At 38.6% G+C, this 13,249-nt stretch overlaps 1 protein-coding gene across 3 annotated transcripts; it reads left to right on the forward strand.

Annotated features, from left to right (window-relative positions):
* Window positions 1–137: 137 nt before the first annotated feature.
* On the forward strand, window positions 138–11,396 carry ark2ca (arkadia (RNF111) C-terminal like ring finger ubiquitin ligase 2Ca). Of its 3 annotated transcripts, none has more exons than XM_077737728.1 (8): window positions 138–366; window positions 5,392–5,689; window positions 6,267–6,392; window positions 6,463–6,592; window positions 7,363–7,467; window positions 8,453–8,548; window positions 8,624–8,727; window positions 9,467–11,396. In XM_077737728.1, the coding sequence occupies exons 1-8, from the start codon at window positions 306–308 to the stop codon at window positions 9,582–9,584; spliced, it is 1,038 nt and encodes a 345-aa protein (XP_077593854.1). In that variant the 5' UTR covers window positions 138–305; the 3' UTR covers window positions 9,585–11,396. The 3 variants fall into 3 exon arrangements, with proteins under 3 accessions (XP_077593854.1, XP_077593855.1, XP_077593856.1); XM_077737729.1 differs by having other exon boundaries at window positions 5,491–5,689; XM_077737730.1 differs by lacking the exon at window positions 7,363–7,467.
* The last annotated feature ends 1,853 nt before the right edge of the window (window positions 11,397–13,249 follow it).

Genomic DNA, 13,249 nt, shown 5'->3' on the forward strand with positions numbered 1-13,249 from the left:
GCCACCATGCGAACTGAATTGCATCGTAAACCGAGGATTTGTCTTGTCTATGATGGAGAGGATCGAGCGCTGCCATTGGTTCAGCCGGATGAGAAAGCCAAGAGAATGACAGCGCATTGGTACAGGGTTATGCGCTGGGTGTGCTGATTGGTAGATATATTATCTTTGCAGTGAGGAGTTGTGTGTGCGTGTGTGCGTGTGTTTGCGTGAGGCTCGTGTTCAGGGTGGCTAAGGGGGGCGACTAGAGGGGATCACTTCCATGGACCATCTGTCTGCCTCGCCTCAACAAAGAAGGAGGACGCAGGATGGTGTTGGTCCATGTCGGATATCTGGTTCTTCCCGTCTTCGGTTCGGTGAGAAATAGAGGTACGATCACACGTGACACCGATTTCGATCATACTTTCATTTCAATATGAATTGAGCAACTCCACCGATCTCACTAAAATATAAATATATTTTCGGCAATAAAATATTGTCAACAGCTGACACCTGCTAACCAACAATCCGATGCCACATTAGCTGCGTTGCTAAGCGTGTTCGTGCAAAAAATGGCTATTTCGTTTAGATTTAAGGAAAAAACTACGAATGGTCGTACCGGTCACTCTCAAAGACAAAATAATTATAAGCGGAGATCGCTGATCGTTAAAAAAAAAGAGAAGTGATGGGTATGCATCGGTTTACCAGCGGCGTCCACTTGCGTCATTTAAATGATTAAAAATACGCCAGTGAAAATAGCAGTAGGTGTTCCAAATATCGTATTGGTAACGAGGGGATGCTTTTGTCATCTAAGCTACTACTACATGCATACAAGTGTGGCACCGATGATTTCATTGTGCTTTTATTTGTGTTTTCTTTTTTCCCCTGTTCCATAGTATCGAGGCTGGCTCCACATTCCGCATTTCTCAGACCTTTGTGTCCCCTCTCCTCTCCATTGTGTAGCTAACGATCATCTGCTGCTGTCTGCCCGTGTACGGCCTCTGCCTGTTTTTTTCTCTATGCATCTGTTATTTTTGTGGAGGGATCAAAACCAACCTCTTTCTTCTGCCTCTTCTTCATCTTTCTTCTCCTTCCTCTTTCATCTTAAGATAACATTGGCAAAAAAACAACAACATAGACCTCAATCTTATATATCTCCTGTTGTGTTTCTTACCAAGGAATTTATGGCCACATGCAAAGGGCAATCATAACTATTACCATCAGATTGAAGCTGGAATATGAGAATCAAGTAAAGATGCAAACAAAATAATACTGTATTAACCGGATTTATTCGCATATAAGGCACAAAAAACTGAAGCAAAATTCAGGTGAGCGTTATACACAAATCCCATTGAAACACTGCACTGAAAATGTCCCCTCCGCAGCCAATATGTGTAATGGGAGACATAAAACCTGACTTTGTCCGCCAGATGGCGACCTTCTTTTACAAAAGACAGCCCTTAATGTTAATACCGTATTTATCCGAGTACAACGCGCACTGTACTGTTTTAAAAATTAAATAATAAATTATGTAAAAAAGTCATGCCTTTGAGTTTTGTCCTAATATTAAATTTATACAGTCGTAAATTTTATCTAAAAATTCCATTGCTTTTGAGTTTTGTCCTAATTTTACTATACCAAAGTCGTAAATGTTATCTAAAAATTCCACTCCTCTGCTGTCCCCCATAAAACTTCCCAATTCAGGTAAATGGTCCAATAAAATCTTAAAATTATACAACAGCTTTATTTCAAAATGATATATTTTTGGCTCATAATATGAATACTGTCCACAAACTAAAACTGCTTTCCCTGCTTCATATAAATCTTATTAATTTTTTTTAATTGTCTTCATTGTGGCCCTAAAACAATTTGGTAGAAACTAACATCTCTCAGAGTCTTGATTTACATACCTAAGTGTCTTTAGTAAATAACCAACGCTAGCTACTAGACATTGTGATTCTTCCATTTTATGTGTTTGTAGATGACATTCTGCTGTAAATTTCTGTAAAGTGGATACATTTTGGCCCCTAGCCCTGAACAGCATCACCCCGTCTCCTCCCTGTGGGCGTGTCTTTATCTAACATCCCCGCCCATTTCTGTCAGTTCCCATATCCAATTTGCACGTTAAACTGCTCATCGAAGCCCCCTTCGATGTTTTGGCCATGCAAAGCCTGCGTCAAAATACTATCCATTTTACAGAGATGTGTTTCCTGCACTGCTGTAGAGCTCCTTTTGATACAAGAACTCAAATCAAAATGTCAGTTTTTCCCCCCTTCCTCAATTATTTATTTTCTACCTCATGTTGTTGTATGACTAGATCCTCTTAATACAGGGATGTCAAACCTATTTTTTAATAAGATCACATGTGGGGTGGACCAGCTCAAAGCTAACTCACTGGCTGCCATTGACTGCGCTAAATGTCTGATCTATTTTGAGTGGGTGGGGTGAGTCAACGTTTGTTCATTCACCCCTCCCACTCACAAAGTATCAGACGTCTAGCGCCATAGTGACAGGCTAAAAACACCCACTCCATCAAACAAATCAAGAAACTGGTTTTACGGCACCAATGTCCAAATTCTATTGACCCACTATATATAGGAATGAGCTGCCCGTCTGGCAGAATCACCCAGCGGGCCGGATCGCCTCACGTTCCCCTGACGGGCCTGCATCCGGTCCGCGGGGCCCTATGTTTGACACCCCTCCTCTAATGCATGATCATTTTTCTTTTCACCACATGGAAGAGCAGATTCCAATGTACTCTCTTGTGTAGAAATATCCCTGCTGTATCGAACCGTGCTGTAAAAAGCATACACATCTACTCATTGGATGCCGCTTCTGTTGTGTTTACCCTCCAGAGTAGCATGGTCAGGCCTTGGCTCTTTTTATTTGCATGGTATTATTGTGCTTATGCAGGAGCAAATGACTGTTATTTATTTTTATTTATTTTTTAATCTCACAGTGCCACGCCTATATTTATACTAATATTTTCCAATAAAGACTGTAGTTTTCTTCCTAACCTTCAGTGTGCTTTTTGCTGATTCTTCCATGTTGCTCGCCCCCCCACCCACTGCCGGTTCTCCCACTTTACCTCTCCTCCACACTGTGCTGTCACTGAGACATTTCCCCTCACTCTTTATGTGCCGCCATTTTTCAGCTCTCCCTGACAGTCGATGCAACACTCACTTTGGAGTATAGATTGTTTTCAAGTGAAGGTGTTCCCGCATTTGACATTTTGTTTATGACCACTTCTTGGTTCTCCGTAGTAACAGTCAAATTTCCAAATGAATGTAATTCTCAAATTTAATTGGAATTTGTTTCTTACAGATTCTAGGGTAGGAAACTTGAAGATGCAAGAAGCAGTGAATGAAACCCTCCGATTCCATTTTTGGTCTTTGCAAGAGTACTATGAAAGCTTTCTTATGATTTTCATTCATTCCCCCAATTTAATGACCATAAAAAATGTGGATTCCAATTTGCTAACATGCACCCTTTAATGGCATTAATTCTGGATCAAATCAATGCTTTTGATGTGCTCGAATTGGCACAGAACAAAAATGGCGTTGGGTTTCTCGCCGATTTCACGTTCTTAGTCAGCAAGCTTTTAATTAACGTTTCGTTTCAGTTAATGTCTTGCATTGATTTTTTTTCTTCCAAGAATATTTATGATTATTTTTAAAATAGTATGTGTTGTATTTACTTTGTTTATAGACTAAACATTTATACACATTCACACATACACATATACATATACACACATATATATATATATATATATATATATATATATATATATATATATATATATATATATATATATATATATATATATATATATATATATATATATATATATATATATATATATATATATATATATATATATATATATATATATATATATATATATATATATATATATATATATATATATATATATATATATATATATATATATATATATATATATATAATATGGAATATCTGCAATGTTTTTATCAGACAATATATCAATTATTGTATCGCGGCAGGCCTATCTCGAACCATAGTTGCACCTGCTCGTTGACATTTTTATTTAAAGGTCATTAATGTCAATATTATTTATTAGTTTCTGCCTTTGTGACACAGATGGAGACAGATAAAGCATTGTGTGTCAAAGTAGGCTGCGGCAGACAGAAGAATTATGTGAGGAAGAGGATGTGTGATTGTGTAGTTGCAGTGAAAGTGTGTGTGTGTGTGTATGAGGGGGGATTTTGAGTAGTGGGCTATTCATGCCAGACTGCAGCAGTCAAGCAGGGGTGGAGTTTTAAGCCGTCACTCAAGCGAGGACATGCCATCGTTTGTAGGGTCCACGGGTGGGGGATTTACCCTCGGCCAATCAGATCCAAGGGGGAGATTAAAGCCTTGTTACTGCAGGCACCACTGCAATATGTCAAATATTCATGCCCAGAGACTAATGATTTGATATTTACAAGGCCTTTACCAATGCCACACTCTGACTTTTTAATCAATCAGCAACACCAAGTCTGACATTTCTGATTCAATTGCTCAGATGAAGGTTATCGGTCACTTTATTAGAAACAGCTCTCAGTGTGATGCAAGTCCGTTCTACGTCTTGGAAATTTGTCAGAATGAAACCCCAGCTTTATTGTGCCAGCGCGCGCAACATTGTATTATGTCCTTGACGGCGCGGTGATTGGGTATAACGGGATTCGATCGATGTCGCACGCAGTCCGTGTCGTAACAAGCACGCGTATTTTTTTGCTTGACGTGTCGCCATGACGACCATCTAAGCAGACCCTGCTTCTCAGTGAGCTACTTGGAAATAATATTTCCGCCTCTCAACCTTCCGATCTCTTCACTCTCGCTCACTCTCATTGATTATGTGGCTTGGACTCATTAGAGAGAGGATTGAGTGGGGGGTTTTATATCCTCTGCAAGATAGGGATGCAGGAGGCTCTGTTCGTTTTATGTGTTAATTTTCATTTGCAAAGTGAACCCGGCTGGAGACAGCAGTCATTTATCCATGTTTAAGACTTTTCAAGGTTTTAAATCCATGTGAATTAAATAGTAGAGCACATTCTTAACTTGGGCTTGGTCTGGGGAGGATACATTTTGAGGGTCTCAATCTTTTTTCTGAGCGATGGGGCGGTCCCAAACACAAAAAAAAGTTTAAGTCAAGTGATTGTTTTTCACTTTAATCCATAAGCGCAAAAGGAAGAAAACATTCGAGCACAGACATATGTGTCAGGCAGTCAGAGACTAACATAGAGGCTTTTCCTGAGCTTTTATCTGGATTAGATAAAACTCCTACAGTGTTTTACTGTACGTGGCCTCCGTCTGTCTGCGACCTAAAAGGTCTGCCCATCCTCCATCATACTTTAAAAAGAACAAAATGAATGTTTTCTTACCACACAGGAGCACACTTCACCAGGCACCAACACAGCCACGCTACCTCCTGCCGACACTTTCACCTGGGCGCCCCGCAGGCGCCCGTCTCAACCGACTTCTCTTTAGGACACGCCGGTCAGCCCACTCAAACGGGCCTGGCCGCCCATATACCTGCACACCACCCACCCCTCGCCGCCCTGACCGCCTCCCCGCAGTTCCAGGATGTGTCGGGGGCTTCGTTCCTACCTCAGGCCTTACACCAGCAATACCTCATCCAGCAGCAGCTTCTAGAAGCGCAACACCGGCGGATTGTTCCGCACTCCAGGTACGTTTGTGTCTTGATTTAGCCAGATTAATTTCTGAGGAATTATTGCTGCCTGGATAAAGGTCATTTTCGTCCAATAACACAGTTTTGAGATCTCTTTTTAACTCCTTTTTGGGAGCAGAATCGAAACACCGTCTTCGTTTTTCTTTATCATATCAATGTTTTGTTTAATTGTTCCATAATTGCAAATTATTTAATTGCCCATCCCAGTCAAAATGGATTGGAACTTAGTCAACTAAGTATTTAGAGTTAGACCCAAAATATACTAGTTGGACCACATGGGTTCTGATTGCCTAAAATATGGCATGCAAATAAAAAAAATGTTTGGCATCTATGTATTATAGGGTCATTTGTTTTCTTTAAAAAAAAACACCAAGGAAATTCAAAAGCAAAGCCCCTATGAATATATAGCAAGAACACTTTTCAAAGGATATTATACTAGGTATTTGTCTAGTAAGTCTAGTAACAAAACAACACAGTTACTTTTGGTTTCAGCAATCAAGAAAAGCGCCTTTAATACCAAAACGAACAGATTTTAGTTTTAAACTCGTATTAATGACAAAGCCGTCGCCTACAGGAGGACCCAAGAACGAGTTCCCCTCAATCCCCATCGACTGCGATCCGGCTATGAGTACTCCCCAGCACTTCATGCCCCGCACCCAGTGACACAGCAGCCCAGATACCTGGCCGAAGGCACCGACTGGTAAGTCAGCATCCCAGAAGTGAAAAAAACACAGCCGGCGGACTGAACAAATCGTATGTCTACCCGGCAGGGATCTGAGTGTCGATGCCGGCCTCCCTCATCCCCAATACCACCTTCAGCAGCTGCCCCAACACTACCAGCACTACCTGGCTTCCCCCCGAATGCACCACTTCCCCAGGAATGCATCCTCCGCACAGGTGGTATGTACTCATTGCGTTTTGTCTTTTACTTTGGTGTACTTTTTGATTCAACCCCCAAAATTGAAAGTCTGCGACGCCAATAAATTTGCTCAAACAAAACTACGATTAAAAGAAAAAACACAAATAGCTGAAAGTGTACAAACAAAAACAAATTAACCAACTAAGTAGAAAAAATTGCAATACATTCAAATTAACTACCGTATTTAGTTGAGTACAACGTGCAAAATTTTATACCAAAAACACTGAAACAAAGTTGGAGAATTGTGTTCACACTGGTAGTTTGTTGTGAATAAATGTTTTGTCATGGTTAATGTGTTCAGTATTTGCCAGTTACCGGTACAATCTTGGGTGTAAGCTGAGGAAAAAAAAAAAATTTATACCAATATTTAATCACAAATTATATTATACACAAGTGCATCTTATACCCGAATAAATACGGTACTAAAACTAAAAGATGCTTAGAATGACTGAATTAAAAATGTCACCTTTTGTTAGATTTTCTGATTTGATTCCCTTTGAAATCCTCCTTTGGTCAAATAGCTCAAAGTAGGAAAACTAATTAAAACTTTTTCTCAACTGACTAACTAAGCCTGAACATGCCAGAGAATTTGAAAAACATGGATCTGATCTGTGGCTGAGAATGGCGTTCTTGCTGTGATATTTTGCATTAGTTTTTTCGTAAAGCGTATGAAATACTATTCGCTTGACACTTCTCGGCCACGGTCACTTTTAAGAACAGAAACGTAAAGCAGAGGTTTTGTTGTTGGCAGGTTGTGCATGAAATCCGAAACTACCCGTACCCTCAGCTCCACTTGTTGGCACTCCAAAGTCTCAATCCTTCCAGACATGCCACTGCAGTGCGAGAGAGCTACGAGGTAAAACAAAACAAAACAAACAAACAAAAAATACCTATTCAAATAGTTGACAAGGTACATGGAGTCCTGGAGTTACGATAATTCCTCAAACTATGACATTTGGATTTTTCAATGCCCGTTTTTCATCCACCACTCAGTCCCCTGTACCATAGTTTCTGCTTAGCTAGTGCATAGATCTACCTAGAATAACCCAGCTTAACTTTATAACACCAACCGAAAAACAAGAGCGATTCTGATGCACATTTGTAAAAAAATATGCTGTCTTTTGACCAAAGTTAAACCGTAACGCGCAAAAACCTTCATTGCCAAATGCAGTTTTGCATCGACAACAGTCAAAGTCAAATAACCCCGCTTTACCTAATCTAAAAATAAGGACAGCCAAGTTGCATGTATGCATCACATGGCAATGTTAATGTGTTGAGTGCTGCGTTTTCTCAGCTGTCCCTAAACGCAACATGTGTCTGACTGGGGTAAGAGAGTTGGCTATTTTGGTTTTGGTTTTCAGAGCTTTTGTTTTTTCAATACAGTGGTACCTCTACTTACAAAATTAATTGGTTCCAGAACTTGTTGTGTAACTTGGATTCTTTGTAAATAGACCAGCATTTTACATTAAAGTAACATAATTTATTCAATAATCTTGCCACTTGACTTTAAAAATGATAAAAATATACCATTTTTTATGACCAATGTATGCAAATGTATGGAGGCAAAAACAGAGCAATCGTAATAGAAAACTTTATTAAGCCATTCAAATGAGGCCTTGACGATAAAAAATCGAAAGTACCTCTTTCAGATAGTTCGCAGCAATTATGCTGAGTACATCATCCTGATTTTTAGGTTTGATATTAAAAAAAATGATTTTTAAATTAATTTTTACTTTAATATTGAAATCTGACTTTGCTTGTAACTTCAGGACTCCCTGTATACTCAAGTATTAGTATTGGAAACTATTGTGAGTACTTTAAGTGGGTTCTCTCTCCATCAGGAGCTTCTTCAGTTAGAGGACCGGCTAGGCAGTGTCAGCAGAGGTGCAGTGCAGACCACCATTGAACGCTTCACCTTCCCGCACAAATACAAAAAGGTAGCGCAACACAAACATCCATGGAGACCTTGTGAAAGGCTTGTTGTAAATGCCATCCCTCTGCTCATAAAACAGAGGAAGCCCTTGCATTTGAAGCTCGCGGGGGAAGAAGAGGAGACAGATGTGGATGAGAAGTGCACTATCTGCTTGTCCATGCTGGAGGATGGCGAGGATGTCAGGTCAGTTGCTTGTCAAATTTTTTTATTCCTGGATGTTTAGTCCACCCAAAAATATGTCGGAAAAAAATCCCCAAAATTCAATTGATTCGTTCCAGACTCTTGAACATATATACACACAAAAATATACATTGTATAGAAAATAACCAAAGTTCAATAGAAAAAGAAGGCACATTGGAAGGAGAATATGCAATTTCCCATTTCTTGCTTAATTTACATACTACCCAATTTCAAAGTTAGGAAATTAGTATATAGTGCATAGTATATATGCATCTATATTTCGAGATTGACAAAAACTGTCATCATGATTAAAAAAAAAAATATCAGTGGCTATCCATAATTTTCACGATAAGCTTGAAATCTCATTTTCATAACATTTGCATAAAAATGGGGAAACTCCTTGAAATCAAGCAAGAAAGAGATTACAGCCTGTCCTTAATAGGTTAAGGACAGTTTCAATGACAAGGCATTAAAAATATAAAAATAAAATACAATAAAATAAAAAAGCTAGGGAGACTTCACTTGGATCTTTTACTGGGTCAACCCAGTTTTGGTCCAGCATCTCACAATCGCTCATTTTGGCTGTTTCCTTAGCAAAACAATGGTTATGACCAATGTGTGCTTAAGGCAGCTGTCTCGAAGCTTCATGATTGGGTTCAAAAGCAAATTCCCCCTTGGAGACACCAGAGTCAATCCCCCCCACCCCAGACCCCTACCCATTCCTCGTCCTTATGTCTCACAGGAGGTTACCCTGCATGCACCTCTTTCACCAAGGCTGCGTGGACCAATGGCTGGCGACCAGCAGGAAGTGTCCAATCTGTCGCGTTGACATCGAGACGCAGCTGAACCCCGACAGCTGATTAGGTTTTTCCACCTCTGCGGGGTTTCCCGGCCCCGCCCCTGCTTTCTTCCATCCTACTTTTCTCTCGACCCAAATCGGGTGCTTTTGCCAAATGTCTCTTGACTTTTGACGTGATATCTTTCTTCGTCGTTGTTCTTTTGGACTCTCGCTTTTACTGAGCCACGCGAGGGAGGAGAAGTGCGAGAGATCGCATCATCTCATCCTTTTCTTCTTTTCTCGTTCACCCCTTTCTCTTTTTCTATAGAACACAAGCACATCCCCACACACTACTAACAAGTCGTGTACACAGGGTTACATTGTAGCTTGGTTGTTTTACGTGGCGGGGCGGCGTAGGGGTTCTCAAACTTTTGGTGTCCAGGAATCATTTGGGGAGGAGATTTTTTTAGCCCTCTGGTAGTCTTATTGGTTCGGCTAAAATATTTCCAACTCAGGATGGGGAAAATGTTTCAAGTCGAAAAAAAAGTTGTAATGTTCAGAGAATAAAGCTTTATTTTTTTCAAGGGAAAAACTAGTAGTCTTTACAAGAAGAGTGGTTTTTGTCGAGGTAAAAAGTAGAACTTTACTAGAACAAAATTGCATTGTTTCCAGATCAAGTCATTTTACAAAGTTAAAGATAGTTTGTAGAATAAAAAACTTTTTGTATTAGTGTATGCTTTAATTAAATTCAATGCTAGCCATTTTGGAGAAAAACAACACTTAACATGTTAAGCAGTTTTAAAAGATTTTGACAGTATTTTTCTAGAATTGGGCCTCATAGTTCTTTTAAAGAACAAATTTGATTTTTCTTCATAAATCAAGTCAAAAAGTGACATGTTTGTAGCAAACACTTTTTGTCATGCACTGCATGATAGTTAACCCGTGAGTACTAGACATTTCCAGAAAAAAATTGTTAAAGGGTGGACAGTTATAGAAGTTTCAGACTGATCTTTCAAAAATGGACTTTGTAATTTGAACAAAGTTGTTTTGTCAATTAAAAGTGGAGTTGACAAGTAAATGACACTTTTCTTAATATATCGTTTTGAGGGATAGCCATTTTCAGAACAAAACAACATTTGCAATGGGAGCCGTTTTAGAGGCTTTGGACTATTTTTGCAGAAATTGGCTAATTTGCTATTATACCGAATATAAACGCCATGTTCTTTTAGTAACGTTCAACTCATTCTGGATGCCAAAATCCCACTCATTGGCATTTCAAAATATATTATCATTCTTTAAAAAAAAATGAAAAATCCAAGCATTTTGAAAACTGGCTGAAAGCTGGAAAATTAGTCCATTGTTTCCTATAATGGAATGAAAGTAATTATTTCGCCAATGCCCAAGCTATGGCTCACGGACCCGAGTTTGAGAACCAATGGCGTGGTGTCGTCGCCTCCTCGCTGTGTAGCACGTCTTTTGAAAACATGACTTTAAAGTGGCATTGCCAGCTGACTTTCTTTTTCAATTCTTTTCATCCTCTTTTCTTCTTCCCGGAACACAATAATGCCATGTTTACCTTTTATGACCGTAGAGTAGCAGAAAACGCGGGTCGTCGCTTCTTTCGGGGAACGCCACCCGTGGCATGTTTTGAAATCTATTGTGCAGCTTTTTTGACGTTTTGCAATACACTTGTGCTAGCTCTGCCGAGCCGCCAGTCAAATCAGGGTCGCCCCAAAAAAATTGTCGGAAATTTTCTATGGGGAAACATTGAGAATTATATTTAAATGATTTTTTTTGTTAATTGAAATTGATTTGGATGTCTTTAAATTTGTATATTTAGCAACTAATACCTTTAGCGATGAGCGTAATCTACTGTCTTTTTCTGTTATTAAAATTTTTTTTTTTAGGTATCATTAGAACTGTTAAAGTTAAAACGTTTACTCTAAAAAGTTTCAAATTTGTCACTACTTGTTTCCATACATTTATTAATACAGTGTTTCCCAACCACTGTGAGAAATTGCAAAAGTTATACAATGTAATATTCATAGAGAAAAATTAATATGGATATAACGAGGTTAAAATTGAACTATTCCAAGGTTAATATATACTTAAATACCTAACATACAATAAATACTTAAATACCTAACATACAATAAATACTTAAATACCTAACATACAATAAATACTTAAATACCTAACATACAATAAATACCTAACATACAATAAATACTTAAATACCTAACATACAATAAATACTTAAATACCTAACAGACAATAAATGCTTAAATACCTAACATACAATAAATACTTAAATAACTAACATACAATAAATACTAAAATACCTAACATACAATAAATAATTAAATACCTAACATACAATAAATAATTAAATACCTAACATAACCTAAATACTTAAATACCTAACATAAAATGTTTCTGTGAACGTTAAAGTTTTCATTTTAATCTTCAGAGTATTCTGACAACACAATTTAGTCATTAATTGTCTTTTTTCCCCCAATGTAAAGTTTCCGACCAATTTCCGCACCCTCTTTTGCAACCTGAGCTGCCAAACAAATTCTGGCACGTGCGCCAGCCCTGTCGCGCAAATTAGCACAACACCCCGGTGAACATGAATTACGGGATGCTTTTTACAACCCAAAGCCAAAAAAAAAAAAAAAAAAAGGAAACAAAAATAATACGGACGCATCATGCACTGTTGCAGTATAGTAGTATCAGTTAGTAGTAGTAGTCATGGTATGTGGAGAGCTTCAGAATGAGAACTGCATGCGTTTGTCGTCCCGGCAGCTTGAAACTACAAAGACGGACGTTGTTGTTTGTTTATTTTGATTTAATTTTTTTTGTTTAAAGTGGAAGAAAAAGAAGAACAAGCTTCTTATTGGCTGTTTTTCGGTGTGATAGACCCCGCCCCCCTCGTGGTTGCTATGCCAGTTGCTATGCTGTGTTACTGTAGAATGTGACGTGCGATGGAGGCAGCCTCTCTCTCACAGTGCACAAACAACCACGCAATGCATTTACATCCAAATGTGATGACGCCCTTTACGCACTGTGATTGACCATTATGTGTATTATTTTGGATTTTAAAAATGTTTCTTTTATGTCTTGTGCACTGCCAGTGTCGACACTGCCTCCCGTGATGACAGTGTTCATAGTTTACACAGGGTGTTGTCCATTGAGATGCCTTAAGTATTTAACAATCATAATTTATTACTAACTGTAGATATGGTGGCTATTTAACTTGTTTTTTTTTTTTCATTTTAGTTGAAGGGAATTATTTATTAACTCGGCACATACACGGAAACTGCTATGAAAAGAAACAATTACCTCATCTTTTGCAATGTTTTCAGTGCTTTGCATGCAGCTGTATGGGAGAACACTTAAGGAATATTTACAAACAAACAAAAAAAATATCTTAATATTAGTGCTGCTGTCTGTTAAAAGTCCCTCTGCACCTGTTCATCCTCTCTAGTGGTGCTGTGGATCTCGCTGACATTCCATCCCATGCAACACTTGCCAATGCTGTGATATGATATTTAGTAGACAAACTGCAATGGACTTGATTGGTTCTTTTGTTTTTGCACTGTTTGGATAAGGGAACCCTTTCACTGGTAAACTTGTTTTTTTTTTAAAGATATATTGTAACCTATAGCCACCCAAATGTGCTCAGCGAATGGCTTTTAGTTTATTTGCAATAAGTCTTAGCCCAGGGGTGTCCAAACTTTTTTCTCC

This window comes from Stigmatopora nigra, chromosome 17 (genome assembly GCF_051989575.1).
Source record: "Stigmatopora nigra isolate UIUO_SnigA chromosome 17, RoL_Snig_1.1, whole genome shotgun sequence".
In the NCBI taxonomy this organism is placed as follows: domain Eukaryota; kingdom Metazoa; phylum Chordata; class Actinopteri; order Syngnathiformes; family Syngnathidae; genus Stigmatopora; species Stigmatopora nigra.